The sequence below is a fragment of the Rattus norvegicus genome, chromosome 19 (genome assembly GCF_021556685.1).
Source record: "Rattus norvegicus strain SHRSP/BbbUtx chromosome 19, alternate assembly SHRSP_T2T, whole genome shotgun sequence".
Classification (NCBI taxonomy): domain Eukaryota; kingdom Metazoa; phylum Chordata; class Mammalia; order Rodentia; family Muridae; genus Rattus; species Rattus norvegicus.
In genome coordinates this window covers 19,492,715-19,516,995 of record NC_141552.1, presented here as the reverse complement: position 1 = coordinate 19,516,995, position 24,281 = coordinate 19,492,715, and the positions used below count along the sequence as shown (strand labels likewise).

The window sequence follows — 24,281 nt, the reverse complement described above, 5'->3', positions numbered from 1 at the left end:
ACGTTATAGCTTAGAGAGGCCTGTAAGCAATCCTGCTTTGGTAACTTAAGTGCAAAGAGGAGAGCCCCACACTCAGTCTGAGGGTGCATTCACTGGTGGATCCAATATTTCAGTTTCCTCTCCTAACAGATCACCACATTGTTGCCAGGACCATAATGAATGCAATTCTTTCTCCTAAAGAATCTGGTGGCAACTGTCAAATGTTAAGCACAAAGCTTCAGGTTGTACCTATAACACACACCCACATTGCCACCTATCCTATAGGCTATTTCTGGGTGTGATTTCATGCACCTGCACATGATGAGACAGGAGACCTCTTTGGCTACTTATAGGAACTGGTGTGATTTCTCAGTAATCTTTAATGGGTAATATTGCTGACTGAGGAGAATTTGAGGTAGGATGAAACACTTCTGTGCAGGGATTGGGGAGGAAGCACTCATTTAGATACATAGCAATGACTTAGGTTTTTCCAATCAAGCCTAGAGCCAAATTTGGCTTTGGAAGCATGTGGTGCTCAGTGGCTATGCCACAGGGAAGTCCCCTGAAAAGGGTCCATCAGCTTTTGCTCAGTACAGGGAGAACATTAGCAAGGAGGCAAAGTCTGTTCTCTGTGACATCAGCCGTCCCTTCGTGGACATTCTATTGTCTCCTAGAGAGACCTTGGAATCCCTGTGATGTCACCAGTATCGTTGTGACAACCAATTCCCTACTTTTTCTCTTAGTGTCCAAAGGATATATCCACAGACATGTTTGCCCATCTTTGTAGGCGCTTTGGGAGAGTTGATGTTGATAGAGAAGAGTCTAGAGTGAAGCAAACGAAACCTAACGGTAATGATGGACACAGGACATGGGGAATGTGGAGTAAGTTCTGGGCAGTGTATGTTGAGCTTCCTCTCAGGGGTGAGTGTGGGGGCCTTCAGCTGGCCTTTATAGCAATGGGCCACAACCACTGGAACATCTCCACAGATATTGAATTCCATGATTATCACAATTCCTGAAAGTCAAGGTTTTCACATCATTAGTTTCTCCATAACCACATGGAGGATATGGCAATGCCTATGCTATTATTGGGTGAACTTCTAGTCTTTACTTTTACAGTGCATTCGGTATGTTAAATTGATATTATAACACCACCAGGAGTCATGGAGGGTATAACTTTTCTGAATTAAACAGGGCATCAATGTACTTCACTTTCATTGCTTCTTTCAATTCAGTGACTATCTGACAGTAGTAAGAGGGAGAGAACTGTGCTCCTGGCCATGACCTTATATTCTTAGAACTCCTCTGACTACCTCTGGCTGACGGGGCCAATCTTACCTTCATATATTAGAGGTTCTGTGTGGCAGATATTTTTCTACAGTAGCCAAACTATATGGAGCAGGTAGAGAAAGAGCCTGTAACCTATTGGCACTTCTGGGGCATTTGTCATTTCAGTAGGGGGAATTAATAAGTCTGTTGACCATGTCCTCCCCGTACATGACTTTTTAATGCAAAGTTATTGGACTAGAGTAACAGTGTAGGATATCTGAGTTTCCCTGATCAATCAAGTCATTGTGGATGCTGAATTGATGATCTGACTTCTGAAACCAGAGGGGTGAGGGTCCTGAAACCAGGTTGTAGCCTGCGTACCTGATAATAATCCTGGAGAAGGCATCTCTCTGGTACTTGTAAGCCTGTGTGGGCGGGCATAGGGAACACCTGGCTGCTTACATCTCTTGGTCTCTATATAGTAGTGGGGGGACTGTGATCCATTTAGGATGCCTCTTACACAGACCAAACTTCTTGCAGTGACACTGGCTTCCAAGCATGTTCTCCTGTTTAGACCTCACTGTGGTCTGTGTATGCTCTATGCATTCACCCCATGCGGGTTCACTTGTGTTCTTCTACCTACAGCGGCCTGCAGACAGACGTCATCCCCTGAAAATATCCTAAACAAGGTGCAGGACAACGAGGAAGAGGAGAGGCTGAATAGAGAACTGGAGCTAACTACCAAGGAGAGAAATGAGCTGACAGATCGCCTCCTTTATGTGACAGGTGGATCCATGAACAAGAGGTATGCATTGCTCCAAACAAAGGACCTTGTTCTAAACCTCATCTCCCATAGAGAGGAGATTCAGAACCTGACCCTTACTGAGGAGTGAGTTTGGACATGGACTCTCTGATTCTGCCTGTTGAAAATCTGAACTTGTGATCTGAGGAAGAATTCAGGGATAAAGTCACTGGAGCATGAGTTCCCAGTGTACAATTGGAAAGCCCTTGACAAGTGGCAGCTTTGCAAGGTTCTAGGTGCTGTGAGTTTGTGGACAGTGTTTGTACTTGCTAGGAATGTGACTGAACGCTATCATCTCATGGCAGCACCCTTAGGTAACAGGTCCCACATTGTTCATCTCCATGCTTAACTAGAAGGCCTGAGGCTCTGGCCTGTTCCTTCTTGTCTGTGTGCCTTAAACACTGAGACAGTAATGGTGCATACATTTCTAATGATTCTCATTGTGCTCTTTCCATATTTGTCTCTCTTTCTCATTGTCTGAGTCTGTTTAATTTTCTTTTCTTGTGGGTGTGTCCCAGTTTGTGTGTCTGTGTGTGCACAGGTCTGCATGCATATGCACAACTTTTATATGTTTCTGTGTCCCTCCACCCTTGGAATTTAGGGGTCTGTTTTTTGACCTCAGGATATACCTGTATAATAGTTTCATGGAGGTGTAAGTACTTTATTTTGGAAGCCCCACTTTCAACAGTACAGTTCTTTGCCTGTGTGGTCACATTTGTCTATACATTTGTATGCCTTGAGCAGATTATAAGTTTGTGGCAATATCTGGTCTCATCTCCAGAATTATGTGTACTGTCTGCCTCTAGAATATTAGTTATTCGGCTTGTAGCATTCCACTTGTCAAAACAGGAAAAATGAAATCAGAGGTTTCTGGATGTGTGTGTGTGTGTGTGTGTGTGTGTGTGTGTGTGTGTGTGTGTGTGGTTTGGTAAGCTCTGTGGCCTAGGCTCTTGACAGCATAACAGGTTTGAATGCAGATCCAGCCCTCCTGATTGAAAAAAGTGAGCCAGGGAACCCTTTATCTGGGTGCTTAGCTTCTGTTGTCCTGGGCACACAATTCCAAGTTTCTGAAGCTGAAGAATTCAAATATGTAGAATTCAGAAAGTGTCCTTCCAGGACTGGGGTAGTACAGGACACAGCCTGAGTTCATATAATCCTAAACCTCGATGTTCATTGGGTTCTATCTTCCTGGGGCCAGCCCCTACTTCAGGCCAAATCCATTTTATGAAAACTTGAAGATAAAGGAGAAAGAGGTCATGTCATTACTGCACAACTTAGACACAAAGAACATTGAACATCGTGAGAAATTTCAGGAGCTCAAGAAGGAGATTAACTTCTATCGGTAAGTACTGGTCAGAAGGGCCCATCACTTGTGGAATGGCCATTGCTGCCTCTCTTTGTTCTGGACTGGAGAGCCTGCAGCTCTGGGTCCAATTCTTCTGCTGTTTAAATATCACTGTGCTGTGGGTCTTTTGGACTCAGTTTCAGTTCTTTAAGAGACTGTGACTTCTCACCACAGTGTCTATGCATCTTTACAAGGCTCTGGATAGAACTACACTGATTCAGGCATCAGAGTGTTATTAGGCCAACCTGCGGCTCTGGGGTCTTACCAGGTTTAACAAAGCTCAATGTGTGGACCACATGGTTTGCATGACCTCCCTTGGTCATACTGTCCTCTTGTGTTTATTTGCTGCCTACTAATTGATGCTGTCCCGATGCATTGGGCTCTCATGGGTAGTTGTAGATCCCTTGTTCTTTTGGACAGACATGGACTCTTATTGGTGCTTGGGTCACAGAAACAATTTATTCTTCCCTGGATTGGCCATTTGCTGTTTGTGCAGCAGCCTTACATGTATGGAGATGTATTCTATGAAGTCTTTATGGGTATCTGGGTCCTGGTGGACTTTGTGGGATTTGGCAGTTGGAATGGGAGGAAGAGGCTTCAGGATCTTACTATGCAGAGTGTGTTTCCAGCAACCTGCACAGCCGGCTCCTGATGGACCAGGCATGTATGAAGAAGAAGTTGGTCACATTGAAGCAGGAGAGCAAGGAGTTACAGCGATATTTGTTTGAGTTGAACCCGAATGATGAAGATGAACAGGAGAAGGCCAGCAACCTCCAGACCCAGCAAAATGTGGTAGGAACAAGCAGCTGAGTCAGATTAACAATGTCTGATACCATTTGCCTATTGGATACATCTTTGCTTCCCCTATCACCTTTCTAATCTCCCCACACCCAGTCAGTCACCCACCTTATGTGATAGAGTTATTCATTGCTCTGTGTATGCACAAGTATTCTGGGATGTTAACCACTCTTCAGAAACTGAGTTATTGGCAATTATACTTCTCTGCCCTTTTTGAAACTGCAATCCAGAAATGGTGACAGAGGAATAACATATCATATGACTGCATCTCCCTATCACAGATTGGATGCTATGAAGAGTTTTGAACGAGTTCTTGGTCGTGTGACAAAGGTCATACAGGGGTCATGTTATGGTTGGAAGCACCTTGTAGGGATAAGAACCAAGTGCAAATGGCAAATGAGTCCTGGTCATTGGCTTTGATCTGGGTATCATGTGGCCTTCTCCTTTCTTCCTGCACCCCAATTAGGTCTCTCCCGATTTCCCCATTCTTGGTTTGCACTGGTAGAGTCTGAGGAGCAGCTTGTTCTCCCACAGTACTGTGAGGGTTGCTGGTGATGTTCCCAGCCTGCAGAGATATCAGCAATGATTTCAGTGAAAAGATCAGTGCTGTCTGTCCAATGCAGCTGAGGGGACTGAAGGCAGCAACTTGACAGCTGGTATGCATGTCCCCACCAAATCAGTGTCTTAATAGCTGCCTTCTCCTCCCAGGTCTCAGAAACTGCAGGAGACATGGCATAGGACGGATCCCAGGAAGACAGCCCCCTGAAGAGTGAGTTTCTCTGTCAGGAGTTCCCTGTGACGACAATCCTCACAGTCAAAGACTTTTTGGGGGAATATTCTTCTTCTCAGATAATTTCCTTAATGTATAGAGACCCTAAATTTATGTATCCGTATGCCAGACTGTCTGGTTGAGGTCCTTCTCCTTTCTCATACGGACAACACCATTTGAGAGACATCTGAGGGGACTGCCTTGACGTCTTGTCCTAGAGGAGAAACAGCACTACAACTGTGTTTCTAAATGTTCATTAAGAAAATGCTGTTAAGAAATGTTTTTGGTTATGATTTTCATTGAAGTTTTCTTTTTGTTATTTCATACTTATATATTCTTGTTACTGTTTTTCATTTTTTATACCATTTTAGTTGTTCATTTTATGCCTGTTTTTTGTAAATTGTATTCCTTATGAATAAAAATTGATTTGTAACTCTTGACTCTTAAGACCATCTTATTCAAGGGTCCTTTCCCCTCCTGTAGACTTAGAACTGACAGCTAGATATGGATCTTTGCATGGTCCAGGCAGCATGGGTAAATAGGGAATTCAAAGCCACCAAGGTGTACACAGGGTGATAGTGTCTTTTGTGTGGATAATGTGACTTTTTTTATGGACACACACTGTATGATGTAATCACTGACATACTGTATCCATGCTGTATTGTCTTCTGCTCATCCTAGTCTATATCAGTCTACAACACACATTCCTTATTGACTGTGTGCACCAGATATTGAGTAACACACACTCATGCCTGTAGAGCTGCAGAAAAAATGACAACTTTCACAAAGGATTATAGAATAATCCTAATCGAGAACCATGTGCCTCAGTTTTTCTTACAATACAGCATTAGTATTAAACCACAAAGATAATGACCATCAACGTCATTTTGGGAAATAGGTTTTTATAGGTGCTGTTTCACTTGATCATTCATATGCTGTGTTTTTTATTGTTGCTGATTATATTTATTTTTATCATTTAACTCAATGGATCTTTTTTTTTCAAATGCATGTCTGGTCCACTCCTGAGTGCATTTCCCTTATGATCCAAAAGAGGGAATAGCATTCCCCATTGTAGATGATTGTTAGGGACCATGTGGCTCTTCTGAGAGAGCAGCAGATGCTCTAACCTGGGAGTCATCACCACAGCTCCTGTAGGTAGCTTTTGTCCTTCCAGGGCATGTGCTGTACTAGGTGGACACGATCACCTCCCATTTAGGAGAGAGATCTCAGGAGATGTGTATGTACAGGTGGTTGAGCAGTGCCTGCTCAATGTGGTAGGCTGCTAGGCAACCAACTGAACCCCAGCCCTGCTCCACCTGCATTCTTCGAGGCAGAGTTTCTATAGCCCAGGATGGTCTAGAATGCAGCATCTACCTATGTCTTTTTTCCACTAATGCTAGGGTGAGGAGCATATGTCCTCCACACCCTTCTTTCCTAACAATGAACATGCTCATGGTCTGGTTATCACATGGCCATGAGGGAGGTAAATAACACTCAGCCAAAACAGAGGCGCATTCCACAGTCACACAGACAGCCTGGACAGATCTGACACGATCAGCACCAGGTTTGACTGCCACTACTTGAAGCAAGGTCCTCCAGTGTTAGGACAACCATTCAAACAGCAAAGAATGAACCTGTTCCCAGCATCCGAGGAGTGGGAGATTCAGAAACCCATGTGTCAATGTGGCCATTTGGAAAATGGAAGAGGGGAGGCAGGGAAGCAGGCAGAACTGGACACAGTTGCAGGGACCCAGGCAAAGAGGGAATATTGGGGCAGAGTCCATGAGATGTCAGTAGGCAACAGGCCAGCTGGGACTAGTGTGGGTACAGGGCTTCTAGTGTGGGTATGAGAGGAGCAAAAGTAGCCATGGTCAGATTCTGATGCAGCATAAAGATTGGAAGGAGCTTAGACCGTCTCAGTGTCGTATAGGGACATTATAGACACTGATGGGCAGTGTGGGGATTGCAGGGTCCCTTATAGTGGTCTCTGCAGGTGTCAGGACTCTGTCAGACCTATGACTATCAGGCAGGCTCTGAGTGCAAGTGAGAGTCACGGGACAGGCCCTGTGTACAGCCTGGTTTGGGGACATTTCCAGGTGCCCCATGGACTGCAAAATAAAGGCAAAGGACACAGGGAAGCCAGCAGTTCCCATGCACAGGACATAAATACTTGTAGACCTTTCTAGAATTTCCATAGACCATCTGTCACTAGTCCTCACTATAGAAGGCACCAGCATTCTGCCCTCTACTTCAATTGGTGAGACAGCTAGTCTAACTCCAGCAGTAAGGCCTCAGGGAAGACAGTAAGAACTCACAGGTGACCTCTTTTACTATTGAAACAGGCTCTTCCTATGGAGCCCAGAGTGACTGTAGGGTCCTAATTCTCCTGCCTCACAGTGACTGTAAATTCAAATCTACCTTCAAGAGCAATTGATTAATAGCACAGGGGGGAAGATCAGATTAAGGCTATCTAAAGGCCCCAGGGTGGTAGGATTACCAGGGTCCTAGTAAGTTTCTCCAGCCTTAATTACAACCTGAGTCAGTCCTGCTGTATGGGATATCACCTGCTGCCCAGTGATATCACAACTTGGAATTCTTTGTCAAATATAAGCTGTTATGGGAATGAAGTAGCCACACAATAAACACTGGTCTGGATACTCCTAGGTCAAGAATCCCCTGTTGGAAATGCCTTGGACCGCACCATTTTACATTCTGGATCCTTCTGGCTTTTTAGCAGATTTATAAATACAAAAAAGAAAAATGGGCATAGTAATTTAAGCCTATGATCCCAGTCATGGGAAACTGAGTCAGGGTGATGGAAGACTGTAAGTTCCAGGGCAACCTGTGTTTCTAGAAAAAAAAAAAGGCATGGTGAAGATTCCACTCAAGTAGAAACCAAAAGGCTTTCACATGGGGCCTGCATTCCACTGGTCAGCACTCCCATCGTCACAGCCACAGGGAGACACTGGGGAATTTTTCCCACTGTCTCGCTTTGGGATGCAGTCCACCCCATGATTCTATGTGAGGAATGCCCCAAAGGTTGCATCATGTGAGGGACCTAGATAGTTCCAGGATTGGGAGAATTCAGGAGTTTATTATTAGGGATGATCTACAGCTTTGGCAAAGCTTTTCCCTCCACATGGCAGCCCCAGGTTTGGCCCCAACAGTAAAAATAAAATACCCCCCAAAATAATGCCAACAAAATATCACGAAGCCTAAATGTCTGACCAGTCTCCTCAAAAGTGCACAGGAACCTGACTCCACATTTAGGACCCACTATGGCCTCTGTGACCTGTGAGAAGGGATCTAATATGGGAATTAGTACAGTATGACTTATCCTTATGGATATCTTTGGTGACAATCACCACCTGACCCCTGAAAACCCATCTACCTGGGAGGCTCAGCACTCATGTCACCAAAAAAGCCCAGATCCTAGGGCCAGCATGGGCAGGAGGTGAAGAAAGTTTGTCCCTCGTGAACATCAGTTGCTGCTCCTGGCCTGACTCTATCCTCAGGAGACAATGTTGCCCCAGAAAGTGTGGGTGTCAATGGCTATTCCCAGGCCAAGGCTGGGATACTGCTGGTCATCCCCGCAGTGACACCTCACCCCTGCATTGTGTGGTCATCCCCGCAGTGACACCTCACCCCTGCAGTGTGTGGTCATCCCCGCAGTGACACCTCACCCCTGCAGTGTGTGGTCATCCCTGCAGTGACACCTCACCACTGCAGTGTGTGGTCATCCCCGCAGTGACACCTCACCCCTGCAGTGTGTGGTCATCCCTGCAGTGACACCTCACCCCTGCACTGTGTGGTCATCCTCGCAGTGACACCTCACCCCTGCAGTGTGTGGTCATCCCCGCAGTGACATCTCACCCCTGCAGTGTGTGGTCATCCCCACAGTGACATCTCACCCCTGCAGTGTGTGGTCATCCCTGCAGTGATACCTCACCCCTGCAGTGTGTGGTCATCCCTGCAGTGACACCTCACCCCTGCAGTGTGTGGTCATCCCCGCAGTGACACCTCACCCCTGCACTGTGTGGTCATCCCTGCAGTGACTCCTCACCCCTGCAATGTGTGGTCATCCCTGCAGTGACTCCTCACCCCTGCACTGTGTGGTCATCCCTGCAGTGATGCCTCACCCCTACAGTGCAGACCTTTGGGCCTGTGGCCTTCAGGATCCGGATTATCTGTTAAACTCAGTTCATAATCAGAATGTTTTGTGTTCAGGCTCTGCCTGGACTGTACTCCAAGAAGAGTTCAAGGTTTTCTGTGGCAACATCTAGCGATCAAGCCTGAGCAAAAGGATTCTCACATCACCCTGCAGGCAGATTCCCATAGTCATACCTAGTCCATTTAAGCTGCTGCTGAAGATGCCTTGAAGGCATAGCCACAGCGACCCTGTGTGTTCAGAGGTGATGTTTTCCTTCAGGAACCTGATGCTGAGTCTTCTAACCCAGCAGGCGGTCCCTGCATCAGGCTGGAGTCTTGAGTTTCTGTGTTGTCCTGATACCACCTGCTGTGTTCTCCTGGGGCAGAATGGATCTCAGAAGGTCTGGGCCAGTCTCACTGGTTGAGGATTCTTGCAAGGCCTCATCTCCAATTCCTGAGGGAAGGTGTAGGTTAGGAGAATGCCTGGATTTGAAATTCAATGTTTTCAGATTTCAGGATTGGATGAGGGGTACTCAGCATGTGCATGTGTCCATGTCTCTGTATGCATGCACATGCAGGCCAGGGATGGACACCAGCAAACTTCCTCAGTCACCCTACCCCTCTCACACAAAGGAGCTCTCACACAGAAGCTGTGGCTCACAGATGAGGTTGCTCAGGCTTAGAGTCCCAGAGATTCTTCTGCTGTGCTTCAAAACTTTCAGAGAGAGAGAGAGAGAGAGAGAGAGAGAGAGAGAGAGAGAGAGAGAGAGAGAGAGAGATTCTACCAGCTTGTACAACCATGCATGCACATATGGATGCCAGAGGGAAATATCCGGTGTCTTCCTTTTCGAACAGGGTCCTAATCAACTATCAGGTCTCTATATCTTAATATCTAGAAGGGGTCCCAGCATGAGCATAGCCAGGGCATACACATGCTTGGCTGTCAGTCAGGCAAGAGGCAGAGATCTTGTTCTATTTTTCATGGTTAATGCTCTTAGCACCCTTGAGGGCCTGGCGGAAAGCTGCCTGGAGACTGCTGGATCTGATGCTGGCCTAGACAGCCAGGGCTATTGATGATGGATGTCCAAAGTGGCCCTCATTCTTGGCAAACTTCTCTCTTCTAGTCTAAATGTGCTTGGGTGTTTAATGCAAGGACTGGGTTGTAGTTTTCCTGTTCTATCCTGCTGCCCCCTTGTTTTCTTCAGCGGGTCACCTGCCCTAGTGAGGAAAGAGAAGTGTGTGAGCCACAGCACCACCCTCCCATGCTTCTGCTTGCTGATCTGTGGTATCTGTTGATGTAGAACCGTTCCTGTGGCAGTCCTGTTGATGTTTGTGAGTTTTGAGGATTTACGCCAGTGTAGTAATGTGCATAGTCACCCTGAGAAACCCCACAGGAAGTTGGTCCCCAGGTTTCAGCACACAGAAGCACAGGCCATAAGAGATGCCCAGGTGTTGAAGGAGGTCCAGTAGATGTGCTGTTAGTTTCCTGTGTCTGATGCATGATTGTCCCTTGCTTAATAAAATGTATACACAAAACTCTTTAAGTGTCCCACTGACCTCTGAGAAAGAACATCAGTGGGAAGATGGCTTTGAACTCTTAACTCCCTGTTCCTTTCCTCATAACAGGTTTCTGTAGCAACCAAAGGAGAGAAGCCACCTGAGGGAAGGAAGTCCAAGACAGTGCCTAGGAGCAGAAGTAGGGTATGGCTGTAGAGGGGACAAGTGGCTGGGTATAGGGACTCTAGGATCAGAAAAGAGGTTGCCTGGCATCTCCCACAGCAACGAAGACAGTCACGCATAGTCATGCTCAAAGGCCAGTCTGATCCAGACTGTCCCTCATTTCCCAGGCGATTATAGATGGTGTCAGGTAGCAGTTAAAAACTGGCCATCAGGGCATGATTCAAGTGTTTATTAAGGTATCATGGCATCAAGAGTATATGAGGGAATAGCCATATGTACACAGAACGACTTGCAGATCCAGAGAGCAGGGAGGGAATAGTCAGGAGCTCCTGCTTGCTGCTGCCTTAGGGGTTCTACAGAAATCCCAGTGGCACTTGGGAAGTGGAGGCAATATCAATTAGGGATTGTGGCCACATGGGGAGACTGAGACCAGCCATGTGCTGTGGCATCAGAACACTGACCAGCGATGACAAAATGAAACATAAAACACTGGTTGCTCAGCTTTGATACTGCTGACTGCTGACGTGGCCAGGGGCCATCCGGTTCACCAAAGGCTCAGCCAACAGTTGTCTCTCCACTCAATAAAAGTCAAAGAGTGGCCCAGCTTCAAAACCAAATGTGTGCCCACATTGCAATGGCTCCGGTACTGTTTCACCTCAGCTGCGGAGATCTCAGGATCCATGAGTGTCCAGCACGCACACACCCAAAAGAGACAGTCTTAGGGGTCTTAGGCAGCACTGAGGGTGGTGAGCCTCTGCCTCACGGCTCAACGGCCCTGACCTTGGCATTGTTTGGGCACAAGAGAGCAAAGTGCTGGGGACAGACAACCTGCAGTCTACCATGCTGGAAGGGCATGACTAACACTGATTGATCACATCCATGTGACTACTGAAGCTTTTCCTGCTCTCTGTAGTGGTGACCTTACAGAAACCATGCACACCCGGTTTAGACTGTATTAAAGTAGCCACCATTTCAGGGTTCCCTGCAAGGTGCCATGGGACAGTAGTAGCATGAGTCTGCATGTATCTCGACAGTTTTCACTAGGGACTACACACACACACACACACACACACACACACACACAAACACACACATACACACACACTTACTGACATGGTGCACATTCTTTGCACACAGAAGAAAGTGAGTAGTAGTGAAAACACACCAATCATGGAATTGATGGAGGGAGTTGTGGGCAGAAGCTGGGGTTTAGAGTTACTTAAAGGCCCTATGCAGGCTCTCCTTTTGTTGGATGAGAAACTTCAACTGCAATGTGGTTCTTTATTTTCTTTCTCTAAAGCACAGAGGGCTAGGGTGGATCTCAGGGCTTTGAGCATGTTTGGCAAGTGCAGTCACACTGAATTAAATCCTAGGGCTGGAACCCTATTAATCTTCTACAGAATTATAGAGCAGCCTGGATGAAGACTCTTAGCTGAAAATGTGGACAACTCAAGACAGGTACTGGACAATGGCTGTCAGACTTGACTGAAGACTGGAAATGTTTTGCTATCTCACAGGAAAAGAAGGCCCCTCCCACTACACTGTACTCTAAGGACATTTTATTCAGGATAGGATGACATGAACTATTGTCTCATGTCACAGATGTCAGCACAAAGTATCCAAGGTATTGTATGCCAATGGTAGCATCAACAGAACAAAGCACACAGTGTCATGAAGACATAAATTATGAGTTTGTGTAGCAAGACCCAGGCCTCTTCCAGGTTCTTAGATAGTAACTGAGAACCTCAAATACGGTAGTGATGTGATAGTGTGGTGTAAATCTAGTTACAACTAGTTTTGACACAGATGACACTTTTTGTGTCATGGTCAGCTTATAGTGAATGACTAGACCTAAGCATGAGAATAACCAAATACTACATTGCTTCTCTAGCTGCTGAGCTTCTAAAAGCCCTGGGGTGACAGCAAGCTTTTGTGGACATACTGGATTGGTTCTTCTGTACTTTAACTCTCTGAGTCACCTGCACTCTCAGCAAGTTAGATGAATTCCACAAATTGGAAATCAGTCACCTGGAAAAAATACATTCTCAATACGATCCCAGATTGGCCATGGAAAAAGGGTAGCTTGAACTGTCCCACCTCGGTTGGGCTTGCACAGGCTTGCTCTCCAAAAGAAACCTGTGTTCACAGCTATAGGCAGCATTCACTATGGATGCTCTTGAGGTTCCTTCCTAAACTGCTTAGATTACAATAATTTTCTTGCTAACAATCAAAAAACTGATTATGCCAAGCTGGCCTACAAGAAGCTAGTTTCTATTCTGTATTTTATCAGATGTGCAGAATACATATGGTCATCATTGATAACAGGTGAATGATCTGCTCTAATATGGACACTAAGTGATGCTGGAGGACGATCCTGACCCACAATGAGCAGTGGGGACACCAGAGCCCTGTAGGGATGCCCGGCAACCTAACACGTTGAGCACGCACAGCTCAGTAAGTTCCCTGTGAACACACATCTCCTGAGATCTCTCTATTTAATCATAGGTGATCCTGTCCACCTAATACAGCACCTCATGTGGAATAACAAAAGCCACCTGCAGGAGATGTGGTGATGACTCACAGGGTAGAGCACCTGCTGCTCTCTCAGAAGAACCACATGGACCCTAACAATTGGGTAAAGTGTGTCAGTGATTACATCATAAAGTGTGTGTCCGAGGAACAGCCACATTCTCCACACAAAAGACACTGTCACACTGAGTACCCCTTGGTGACTTTGAATTCACTTATTAGCCCAGGATCCATGGAACATGCAGAGATCCATGTGTAGCTGTCAGTTCTAAGTCCACAGGAGGGGACAGAACCCTTGAGTAAGAATGATGGTCTTAAGAGTCAAGAGATAGAATTCAATTTTTATTCATAACAAATACATTTTTACAACAAAACAGGATTAAAATGAATAAAAATATTTAAAAATATTTGAAAGTAAAAATAGTAACAAGAACATATAAATATGAAACAACAAAAAGAAAACTTCAATTAAAATCATAACAAAAATATTTCTAAAAGCATATTCTTAAGGAACATTTAGAAGCACAGATGTATTGCTGTTTCTCCTCTAGCCCACATAATGAAAGGCGGTCCCCCAAGTTGTCTCTCAAGTGCTGTTTTCTGAGAAGAAAGTAAGACTTCAATCAGTCAGGCTGGCTTAGTGGTATATAAATTTAGCGTCTCTAAGAAATGACAAATTAACTCAGAGGATGAATACTCATCCAAAAAATGTTGTTACCATTCAGGATGTTGGTCATCAGGGACTCCTGAGAAAGCAACTTATTCTTCAGGAAGCTCTCTTACTGCTGTGTGTCCAATTCCAGCTCTCTTGCACTTTCTGAGACCTGGGAGAGGAAGGCAGTTTTTCAGACACTGATTTGGTGGGGAAATGCAAGCCAGCTGTCAGAATGCTGCCTTCTACCACCTCAGTTCTATTGGACAGTCGACATGGACATTTTAAGTGATATCATTGTTGCTAACTCTGTGGGCAGGGCAAAATCTCCAGAGAGCCTCACAGTAATGTGGGCTGACAATATGGGACCCAGACTTATACCAGTGCAAAACAAGAACAGGGCAATGGCAAGAGACCTCATCAGGTTGCAGGAAGAAAGGAGATGTCCATATGTCACCAAGGATAAAGCCAATGACAAGTACTAATTTGACATTTGCACTTGGTTCTTATCCCAAAGGTGCGTCCTACACAAGAGATCACATGACCACAGAGTGTCATTTGTCAAAGAACGAAGAACTTGTTCAAAACTCTACATAGGATCCAATGTATCACATGGATATGCAATAATATGATATGTTATTCATCTGTCACCATTTCTAGACTGCAGCTTCAAAACGAGCAGCAAAATATGCTTGCACAATAATTCAGTTTCTGAAAAGTGGTTAACTTCCCAGAATACTTGTGCATAGGCAGAGCAATGAACAATTCCATTACATGAGGTGGTTGGCTGGTTGTGAGTGTAAATTAGAAAGGTGGTAAGAGAAGCAAAGATGTATCAAATTGGCAAATTTTATCAGATATTGTTAAGCTAACAGGTCCCTACCTGATAATGCTGGTTCTGTCCGTTGATGGTCTTTATCTTTCTTGTTAAAGTCAACCAAATATTTCTGGTTCAGTGCACAATCAAGATGTACCTCCTTGCTCTCCTGCTTCAGTGGGACCAACTTCTTCCTACATGTGTTCTCCATCAGGAGCTGGCTGAGCAGGTTTCTGGAAATACAGTCTGCATAGTAAGATCATGCTGGCCCTTTCTCCCATTCCTACTCCCAAGTCCCACTAACTCTACCAGGTCCCAGATACCCATGAAGACTTAATAAAATGCATCTTGATACATATAAGGCTGCTGCACAGAACATAAAGAGTTAATTCGGGGAATAATAAATTGTTTGCTTGGCCTGACACCAATTAGTGTCCACACCTCTGAGAAAGAACATGGATCCACAACTATCCATGAAAGCCCAATGCATGGGGGCAACATGAATTAGTACTGGGCCAACACCCTCAAAAGAGGTCAGTAGAACCAAGAGAAGGTCATGCTAACCATGTGGTCCACGCACTGAGTGTTGTAAAACCTGGTGTGACACCATAGGTCCAGGTCAGCCTAATAAACTTCTGCTGACTTCAATCAGTGCTGTTCTCTCTAGAGCCTTTTGAAGATGCCTCGACAATCCTGGGATGAGGAACAGTCTTTTATGGAACTGAAAACTGAGTCCTAATGACCCTGGAACACTGATGGGTAAATAGCACAAGAGATAGAACCAGAGCTGAAGACCGTCCAATCCAGAACAAAGAAAGTCAGAAATGGCCATTCCACAAGTGATAGCCTTTCTGACCAGGACTTACCTAGAGAAGGTAATCTCCTTCTTCAGCTTATGGTTGTTCTCATGGACCTCAGTGTTCTCCATCTCTAAGTTGTGCAGAATTGACATGACCGCCTCCTCCATTCTCTCCAGGTCTTCATAATATGGATTTGGCCTGAAGTGTGACCTGGCCCCAAATGATAGAATACAATGAACATCGGCATTTAGGATAATATGAACTCAGGGTGGGTCCTAAATTACCCCAGGCTGCTGCCTGGATCTTCCAGCACTCAGTCACCTGCCTAGCAAGTACAGAGACTCACCATAAACTCACTGCAATTACAATCTTGCAAAGCCACCAGCTGTCAAGGGCTTTGCAAATGCACACTGGGAACTCACTCTCCCTGACTTTATCCCTGAATTCTTCATTCAGACCACAAGTTCTGCTTTAAAATAAATGGAAGCAGATGAGTCCATTTTCAATCTCACTCCTCAGGAAGGGTCAGGTTCTGAATCTCCATTATATGGGAGGTGAGGTTTAGCACAGGGTGGTTAGGGAGGCACAGCTTTCTAGAACCCAAAACCTTAATAGGATAAGAAGGTGACCTTACAGACCCAGGAATGAAACAAGAGCATTTGGAGCGATTCATACCTGTTCTTCATGGATCTCTCTGTCAGAAACCTCAGGCGATCTCTCAGGTCATTTCTCTCCTCGGTAATGAGCTGCAGCTCTTTAATCAGCCTCTCCTTTTCCTTCTTGGCCTGATTCTCGCTTAGTTCAGTGCCAGGGGATGATGTTTCTCTCCCAGCGTCTGTAGGTAGAAGAACACAAGTGAACCTGCATGGGGAGAATGCATAGAGTGTTCATAGACCTCAGTGAGGCCTAAACAGGAGAATAAGCCAGGAACCCAGTGTCACTGCTAGGCGATTGATCTATGCTTAAGATGCCTCCTCAGTGGATCTCAGTTCTCCCACTACTCTATAGATACCAAGAGACATAAGCAGCCAGGTGTTCCCTATGCCGGACATCACGTGCTTACATGTACCACGGAGATGGCTTCTCCAGGATTATCATCAGCTGAACAGGGTACAGCTTGGTTTCAGGACCCTCACTCCTGTGGCTTCAGAACTCAGATGATAAATTCACCATCCAGAAAACTTGAGTGATTGGAGACACTCAGATGCCCTACCCTGATACTCTAAGCCAACAACTTTGGATTTAAAACGCATTTCCGGGGAGGATATGTTCAACAGACTTATCAGTGTCCCTATGTGAAATACCAAATGCCCCAGAAGTGCGAATAGGTTACAGGCTGAATCTTGGTCTACACGATCCAAATAGTTTTGGTATTTTAGAAACATGTTTGTAACACACACTCTAATATATAAAGCTAACGATGACCCTGCCAGTTAGAAGAAATCAGAGGTCTAAGAACATAAGGTTATTGCCTGGAGCACAATCTCTCCCTGTTACTACTGTCAGATACCCACTGTATTTAAAGAAGCAATGATAGTGAAATACATTGCTGCCCTGTCTAAACTCAGAAAAGGTGGACCCTCCATGACTACTGATGAGGTTATTATATCAATGTAACATAACAAATGAACTGAAAAGTAAAGACCAGAAGTCCACAGCATAATAGCATTGGCCTTACCATATCGTCCCAGTGGGGATGGGGAAACTAAAGTTATGAAATCCTGACTTTCAGGAATTGTGATATTCATGGAAATTCAATTCCTTTTCAGATGCTCCAGTTGTTGTGGCCCATTGCTAGAAAGGTCAGCGTAAGCCTGCAGCCACCCTGGCAGGAAGCTCAAAATACACTGCCCAGAACTTACTCCACATTCCCCAGAAGTGCTGTCTTTGTCCATCATTACTTTGAGACGAAAGGCCAGACTCCTTCACTCTAGTCTCTCCAGAATCGACGTTCCCCCTCCCAAAACGCTTGCGAAGACGGGAAAACATGTCTTAGCTTGTAACTGCCAGACTCAGACTGAGAGAAACTAGGGCACTGGTCGTCACTACAACACTGGTGACATCACAGAGGATTCCAGAACTCTCTAGGAGACAATAGAATGTCCAAGAAGGGACAGCTGATGTCATGGGGAGCAGACTTTGCCTCCCTGGTAATGTTCTCCCTGTACTGAGCATAAGCTGAGGTGCCCTTTCCAGGAGACTTTCCTGGGGCAGAGCCACTGAGCATCTCCTGCTTCCAAAGCCAAATTTTCCTCAAGGCTTGATTATAAAAACCTTAGTAATTCTTATGCATCTAAATGAATGTTTCCTTTCAAATCTTTCCCAAAAAATGTCTCATCCTAACTCAAATTGTCCTCATTCACCAATGTTAGCCATTAAACCTTCCTGAGATTTCACACCAGCCTGAATATGCAGTCAAAAGTTCTCCTGTCTCATTATGTACAGGTGCTTTATATCACATCAAGAAATAGTCTGCATGGTAGGTTACAACATGCGTGTGTATTAGGGGAACACTCATGAAGTCATGTGCTTAGCAATCGACAATTGCCAGAAAATTCCTTAGGAGAAAGAGTTGAAGTCTTTAAGGTGCTAGGAAAAGTGTGGAGACCAGTTGGCAGAGGAAAATGCAATATTGGAGACACCAGTGAAGGGAACCTCATGCTGCTTGTGGGGTTCTGCTCTCTGCACCAATGTCGCTAAAGGAGCACTGATCACAGGCCTGAGTAAGATGTACCATGAGCTTCTATCAGAAAAATAAAATAAACAAGAGATATAGAGGGTGCACAGAAATGTCTAAAATGAGGCTATAAACATCATTAAGTGGATAGAGCAAGGTCCCAGCACCTGTACACTGGGAAATGGCCACCACACCAAACACAAAAGTAGTAACACATTTATCATAGTAAAACACATTTATAATAGTAAAAAATGAATACTTTATAGAATGCACCCACTAACACTGATTGATCACATCCATAGTTCAAATTTTGGGGGCAAATTCATGGCCTTAACTACCTTTGTCTCAACTTATATAGCAAAAAATAAGAAAGAACGAGAAAAGACAAAGTCAAAACTAAAAGCTCAAGCTTCTCATATGAGGATTGCAGGAAGTGTTATATGGGAGTCAGTTCTGATTAGGCCATTTTAGATAGAACAGTGCATAGTGACCCTTAATGTGATGGGCCCTATATAAAGCTTTTTGCAATATTGGAATTTTAACAAACCTCATCCAGTATGTACGGAAGAGGCAAAGATGTGATCACCATGTCCTTACTCTGTATCAGGTTATTTTTCTGCATCCTTGATTGTCAGGCATAGAACAGCAACAATCTGAAATAGCTGGTAGACATGGAAAAACATGGCTAAAACTATAGTTGTGGGTTACACACCTCAACTGTGAAAGGCTAATGCTGTGTGCACAGTCCTTGGAGGCCACTCTTTTAAGCCTAATTATTTCAAACTGAAAGGAGGTTTATCTGAGCTCAAGGTGATCCTGGCCAGCCAGGTAGAGGGCAACATGTGATACTTGAGACCCTGTTTTAAACCAGCACAGAAATCCACACTTCATTCAAAGCATCATCTACGAATTCTCGATTATTTACCATTCTCTCCCTACCAGTCGTTCTGTTTGGAATGGTAGAAAACAACTGGAACTGATCTTTCTATTTTAAGGACCTTGATCTCTCTTTTTTTAGGTCCACATTAAGAGTGCATACAAATGGACATCAACATCTGAACATCTTAGTATTATCTACTCTGTATATATAGCATAATACTGTGCCTATGACAGTCTTAAGCTTCCTTGAGTGTAGTTGCCCCATCAAGAAGTGTGAAGTTCTGAGTTCAAACCCCAGTGATGCTTTAAAGGGACTAGAAGAAAGCCATCAGAGATACTCCACTTCTTTGTCCTTAGATTAAATCAAGTTGACACAATGTGAACCTGGTGGGCTATTTAACCAGCATCTTTCTCCCAACCCCACTTCCACGAGTTCAGTCCATGGCAGAATTCATCCCCCACCATCCTAGATATTTCTTTATATATTTCTACAAGAGCCAGGTTTCTTTTTTTTTAATAGAATTAGTTGTAGGCAATCAACTGCTGCCCTATGTGAGAAATGATTAGTATCTATTGCAACTTACCACAGTGTATTTGTGTATACAAGTACATTATTGGAAATCCAGCATTACTGAGGGATTGGAAACCAGTGCTGTGGCCTTGCCTTTCTGTGCCTCTTCCTGGCTCACAGGCAGCTGGGGGCAGACCTTGAGTTCCTCTTCAGGGACAGAGTGATGTTGAATGGGCACTGAGCAGGCAGAGAAACACAGCTGAGGCAGCTCCTTTCAGTTATTAAACACATCATCTCCTTCCGATCTTAAGGGCTATTGCTGAGGTCTTGCCCCCATACCTACCTTAATAGCAGTGAATTTGTTACACAGCAGCCAGCTCTTTCCTATTGCTCTGTAATACGCCTCCACATCATGGATGCCAAGAAAAACACTAACAAAGAACAAAAAACTCTGACGTTGAACTGTGTGGTGCTGGTCACATACCCTGTTATGTTCTGTATGTTATGAGGTTTGTTAATCTTAACAAGTTCCCCAAGTGTATTCTTCACATAGGACCCAATAGATTCAAGGAAAATAGGAACAATTATGTGTAAAATGGCCTGAGTCAGGGCCCACAGACCGAAGCATTTCCAACACTTGTGCACCAGCCCATGTGGATTTTGCAATGAGCGGGGCCTAGCAATGTCCAGTACACAGTTGTGAGCTGTTGCTCTGGTTGAACTGTATTGGTGTGTGCATTAATAAACTACACCTATTTAAATGAATTCAGTGTCCTGTGGTTTGAATCCAGACCCCTTGACACCAGGTCTTCCCTTCTGCAGCACTCGGGAAAAAGGCTAAGTTTAGGAAAGGTGACCTCTTGTCATAAGTTATGTGACAAGAGGGATGGTGAATGATCCCTTGTGATAAGAATCAAGGTTTCCTCTGTGGTATTTAGGTCTATACTGGCCCTGTGCAACAGCTTCAAGAACCCATTTCTGATTTTCCTTGGGATTCCCGTGATGATGCACTCAGACAGGATTGGAAACAACCAAAACGGTGGTCAGACTTGATTTATAAAATGTAGGTAACATTGCAAACTTATGTTGTAGGATATTTGATCATATTGTCATCCCCAATATTGTGTTATTTACTTAGAAAAATACCTTCTGGCTGTGTAGTTCAGTACTAGCACCAATATTTAACCCTAGAGCTATTTTTGTTTGTTTGTTTGTTTTTTGTTTTTGTTTTTGGATGAACAAGTACTTTCCTATTTTGTGGCCCAGCCCTATCTCTTACTTCTTTGCACAGTCATAGAGAGACCTCAAACATATACTCAGACAAAGCCAGGGGAGTGTATAAAAGGGCCTAAGGCAATACCACATAATGACATTGAAAGTGGGCTCTCTTCTTCATGCACGCCTCCAGCTCTCCTGACATCTACATGAATTATAACTCCTAATGCAGTGTAAATGATGTCTGCGCTATTGCTGAAGGAATCATGAGAATAACAACTGTAAACATTCCACCATGGATAGAATTTGTGGAAAGAGGCAACTGGCAGCCAATGAGAGGGCTCTACAGTTAAAGGGGCTTGCTGTCAAGTCTGATGAGCTTGACTCAATCCCCAGGACCCACGTGGTAAAAAGGAGAGAACCAAGGGACAAGCTGTCCTCTGGCTTCCACTCATGTGCTTACATGTATGTGAGTATATATGTATATGTCTGTATGTACGTGTGGATATGAATGTGTGTATGCGTGTATGTGTATACGTGTATATGTATATGTGTGTATATGTCTGTCTATATGTGTGTATAGGTGTATTTGTATGTGTGTATATGTATTGTATGTGTGTGTATGTGTGTATGTATATGTGTATGTGTGTATGCATGTATGTGTGTATGTGTGTATGTGTGTGTATGTATGTGTGTATGCATGTAGGTGTGTATATATCTGTGCATGAGCATGAATGTGTATAGTCATGTATATGCATGTGTTTTCAGGTACGTGTATTCGTGTTTATGTACGAATGTATGTGTGTATATGTATGTATGGACACACAAACACACACAATGTTAAAACATAAAAAGCTCCTTGGAGTATTCACCGTGCCTGGATAAGTGGTGACCATGTGGGGGAAACACATGTCCATGTAAGCACACCTGTTCACATGCGCTGAGCAATGCCCAGCCTGGTCTTGAGCTCACTACCTGCCCAACGATGAGTTTCTGCCCACCTGGTCTTCTCAGAGCCAGGTGACGATTGTTCCTGCCATTCCAGTTCTGTTCCAGTTTCTCATGCCACAAACCTTCTAGCTTGAATCGCACCTATTGACGCAGGAACCTAACAGCCTCCAACCCAGTGAAGTAAGTAAACTTCTTCCTGACATCCTCAGGCTTGGTGTCCCCCATGAGTCACAGGGAGGAAGGATGGCATGCACCAAGGAGAAGGGCCATGGGCAAGGAAGACAGGATCATAAGTCAGTCATCCCTGACACCAGCAAAGTGTGTGCTTCAGAGCTGGCTCTGCTCACTCTTGTCCCAGTGGCAGGACTTAAGAGTGGTGCATACCTGTCACCCAGCGCTCAGAGACGTCTGAGGCATGAGAACCAGGAGTTCATGGCCATCATAACTAATGGTGAGATCAAAGCCAGCCTGGGCTGCATGAGACTCAGTCTCAAAGCAGGCAAGGAGGAACTTGCTATATTTGAGCAAGGAAGCTGCCATCCTCCTGGGTTCTAAACATTCACTGCAATACAGAAAGATGCTAGGGCTAGTGTGGCAGAAAGTAGGAGACAGAGAAGCCAGGTTAACCCTCACTAATCTTCTCATGCTGTGTGAGCTATGAGTAGATGGTGCCCTATACACTGTGGACAGGATGGTCTCTCAGACAGTTCAGAAAGCCATGGAGGACTCCAGCAATTCTCCACTTGGGTGTCACTTGAGTCTTATATGTGTGTGTTTACAAGCCAAAACATAAAATCCATAGGTGACTGTGTGAATTCAACATGGCCCAGCCATGTGCTGGAATATTATTCAGCCTTACATAGGATTCAGATTCTGATCCTTGAACAGGAATGAGAATGGTAGCCATTCTCCTAAGTCAGACCTCCAGGCAGTGCAAAGACAAACTAACACTGTATGACACCACTGAGGGCTGCAGTGTCACCAGTTATATAAAGACAGAAAGCAGGAAGGTTTACAGAGCCCCAGGGGTGACATGGAGGGTAGAGGTTGGAGGGTAGGTGTGTAAGTGGGACTGAGCCTCAGAGGAATCAGACATGGCTGCAGAATATGCATGTGGTTGCCTCCCATACCTGTGGGTGCTGCCTCCTCAGAAAGGCAAATACAGCAAAAGAAAGGACCAGAGGGGACAGGCTCTGACCTCCTGTAGACACACACAAATGACGTGACAGAATGTGCACACTGCTGCCTTGCTAGAGGAGCAGTTGAGCTTCCAGAAGGGTTGAAAGAGGCTGGAAGGGCTGAGCATGGCACTGAGTTCAAGGACATAGCTTTAGGTCCTGGGGAACCTATGGTGCCCAGGCCCCATCCTGCTGATACTGAGGGACACAGCTGACATTCAGGGTGATGGCTGGGCTGGGCTGGGGAATAGGTGTCCACTCTCACCTGCTCCAGCTTGAAGATGTGCTGGGTGAAGTAGGACTGCAACTACTTGTTGGATTCATTGATGCAAATCTGCTGGAAGCTATTTTGTTCAAAGTCCTCAAATCTGAAAATGGCCAAGACACCAATGGGCAAGCACTGTGAGACAAGGTTTTGATATAGCCGGGGCCTCCTGGGAAGACTAGCCGTCCTGAGAGGAGTTGCAGAAGAGGGGATGTCTTTTGCTGACCTGTTTGGTACCCACTGTTTTTTTGCCAAGGGTCCCTTTATTACTTCTTGATGGAACCAGGCCTGCACATATCCAGGAAGCATTGGGGTGGAACCTGGGCTTGGTGCCCACATGCTGGCATCGCTGAGGGTGAAGTCTAGCCTATCACACTTCCAGACACCGAGTGCAGATGCCTGGGTTCCTATATAATGGCGGTTCTTACCGTTCCTAAAATTGTGACTCTTTATTTCAGTTCCTCATGTCGTTGTCGTCCCAACATAAACTTATTGGAGAGCTACTTCATGAGTGTAACTTTGTTACTGTGAGGAACTGTAGTGTAAATGTCTGGTGTGCAGGAGCTCTGATGTAGAACCCACAGATTGAGAGCAGCTGCTGTAGAGGATCAGAGTCCTCTGCCAGCCCTGGTGTTTGCAGAGATCCCGTGGGTTCCTAGTCTCCATGGCTTTCCCAAGGACAGGGTTTATTCTTGGCCGTCTCAGGGCCTGGGACCTCACAGAAACAGCCTCTCCCATGTCCTTCCTGTTGAGAGTGTGGTTGGTCCTCAGCACAGTCCAGTCAAACAAGGCGCGGTATAGACACTTGGCCAGGGGTCTCCTGCAGTTATGGCCTCTGGACAGAGGGGTTTCTTACCTGGGGTGGGGCAACCGTGCCAGGTACAGGCAGTGATGCTTAGAGTCAAGACCTAGTTTTGTCTTATTTTCATAGACAAAGTTGCCCAGGCTGGCGTCGAACTTGCCGTGTAGCCAAGGATAATTAAACAACTGATCCTACTGCCTCTACCCCCCATGGC

The 24,281-nt window shown here is 45.1% G+C and overlaps 4 protein-coding genes across 5 annotated transcripts in view; 1 reads left to right on the top strand and 3 right to left on the bottom strand.

Moving 5' to 3' along the window:
- Positions 1–24,281, bottom strand: part of LOC147999010 (disks large homolog 5-like) — a 133,020-nt gene that overhangs the window by 70,773 nt on the left and 37,966 nt on the right. The gene's annotated exons all lie outside the window — the stretch shown is intronic.
- LOC147999014 (disks large homolog 5-like) overlaps positions 1–24,281 on the bottom strand; it is a 202,807-nt gene that overhangs the window by 151,380 nt on the left and 27,146 nt on the right. The gene's annotated exons all lie outside the window — the stretch shown is intronic.
- LOC147999017 (disks large homolog 5-like) lies at positions 683–5,407 on the top strand. Of its 2 annotated transcripts, none has more exons than XM_087595855.1 (5): positions 683–828; positions 1,894–2,053; positions 3,249–3,392; positions 4,025–4,187; positions 4,902–5,407. In XM_087595855.1, the coding sequence occupies exons 1-5, from the start codon at positions 747–749 to the stop codon at positions 4,929–4,931; spliced, it is 579 nt and encodes a 192-aa protein (XP_087451981.1). In that variant the 5' UTR covers positions 683–746; the 3' UTR covers positions 4,932–5,407. The 2 variants fall into 2 exon arrangements, with proteins under 2 accessions (XP_087451981.1, XP_087451980.1); XM_087595854.1 differs by having other exon boundaries at positions 734–861.
- On the bottom strand, positions 13,650–17,608 carry LOC147999016 (disks large homolog 5-like). Its single transcript, XM_087595717.1, has 6 exons — positions 17,452–17,608; positions 16,265–16,424; positions 15,656–15,799; positions 14,856–15,022; positions 14,039–14,144; positions 13,650–13,920 (listed from the first exon to the last, which is right to left on the bottom strand). Exons 1-5 carry the CDS (start codon positions 17,576–17,578, stop codon positions 14,080–14,082), a joined length of 663 nt encoding a protein of 220 aa, XP_087451843.1. The 5' UTR covers positions 17,579–17,608; the 3' UTR covers positions 13,650–13,920; positions 14,039–14,079.

Coding starts and splice junctions, on each gene's coding strand:
- LOC147999016 (XM_087595717.1), bottom strand. CDS start 17,578: ATGTTTTCCCGTCTTCGCAAGCGTTTTGGGAGGGGGAACGTCGATTCT. Junction 15,800..16,264: donor GAGAGATCCATGAAGAACAG/GTATGAATCGCT, acceptor ATTTGGGGCCAG/GTCACACTTCAGGCCAAATC. Junction 14,145..14,855: donor GACAGAACCAGCATTATCAG/GTAGGGACCTGT, acceptor TTCCTCTCCCAG/GTCTCAGAAAGTGCAAGAGA.
- LOC147999017 (XM_087595854.1), top strand. CDS start 747: ATGTTTGCCCATCTTTGTAGGCGCTTTGGGAGAGTTGATGTTGATAGA. Junction 862..1,893: donor CAGGACATGGGGAATGTGGA/GTAAGTTCTGGG, acceptor TTCTACCTACAG/CGGCCTGCAGACAGACGTCA. Junction 3,393..4,024: donor AAGGAGATTAACTTCTATCG/GTAAGTACTGGT, acceptor GTGTGTTTCCAG/CAACCTGCACAGCCGGCTCC.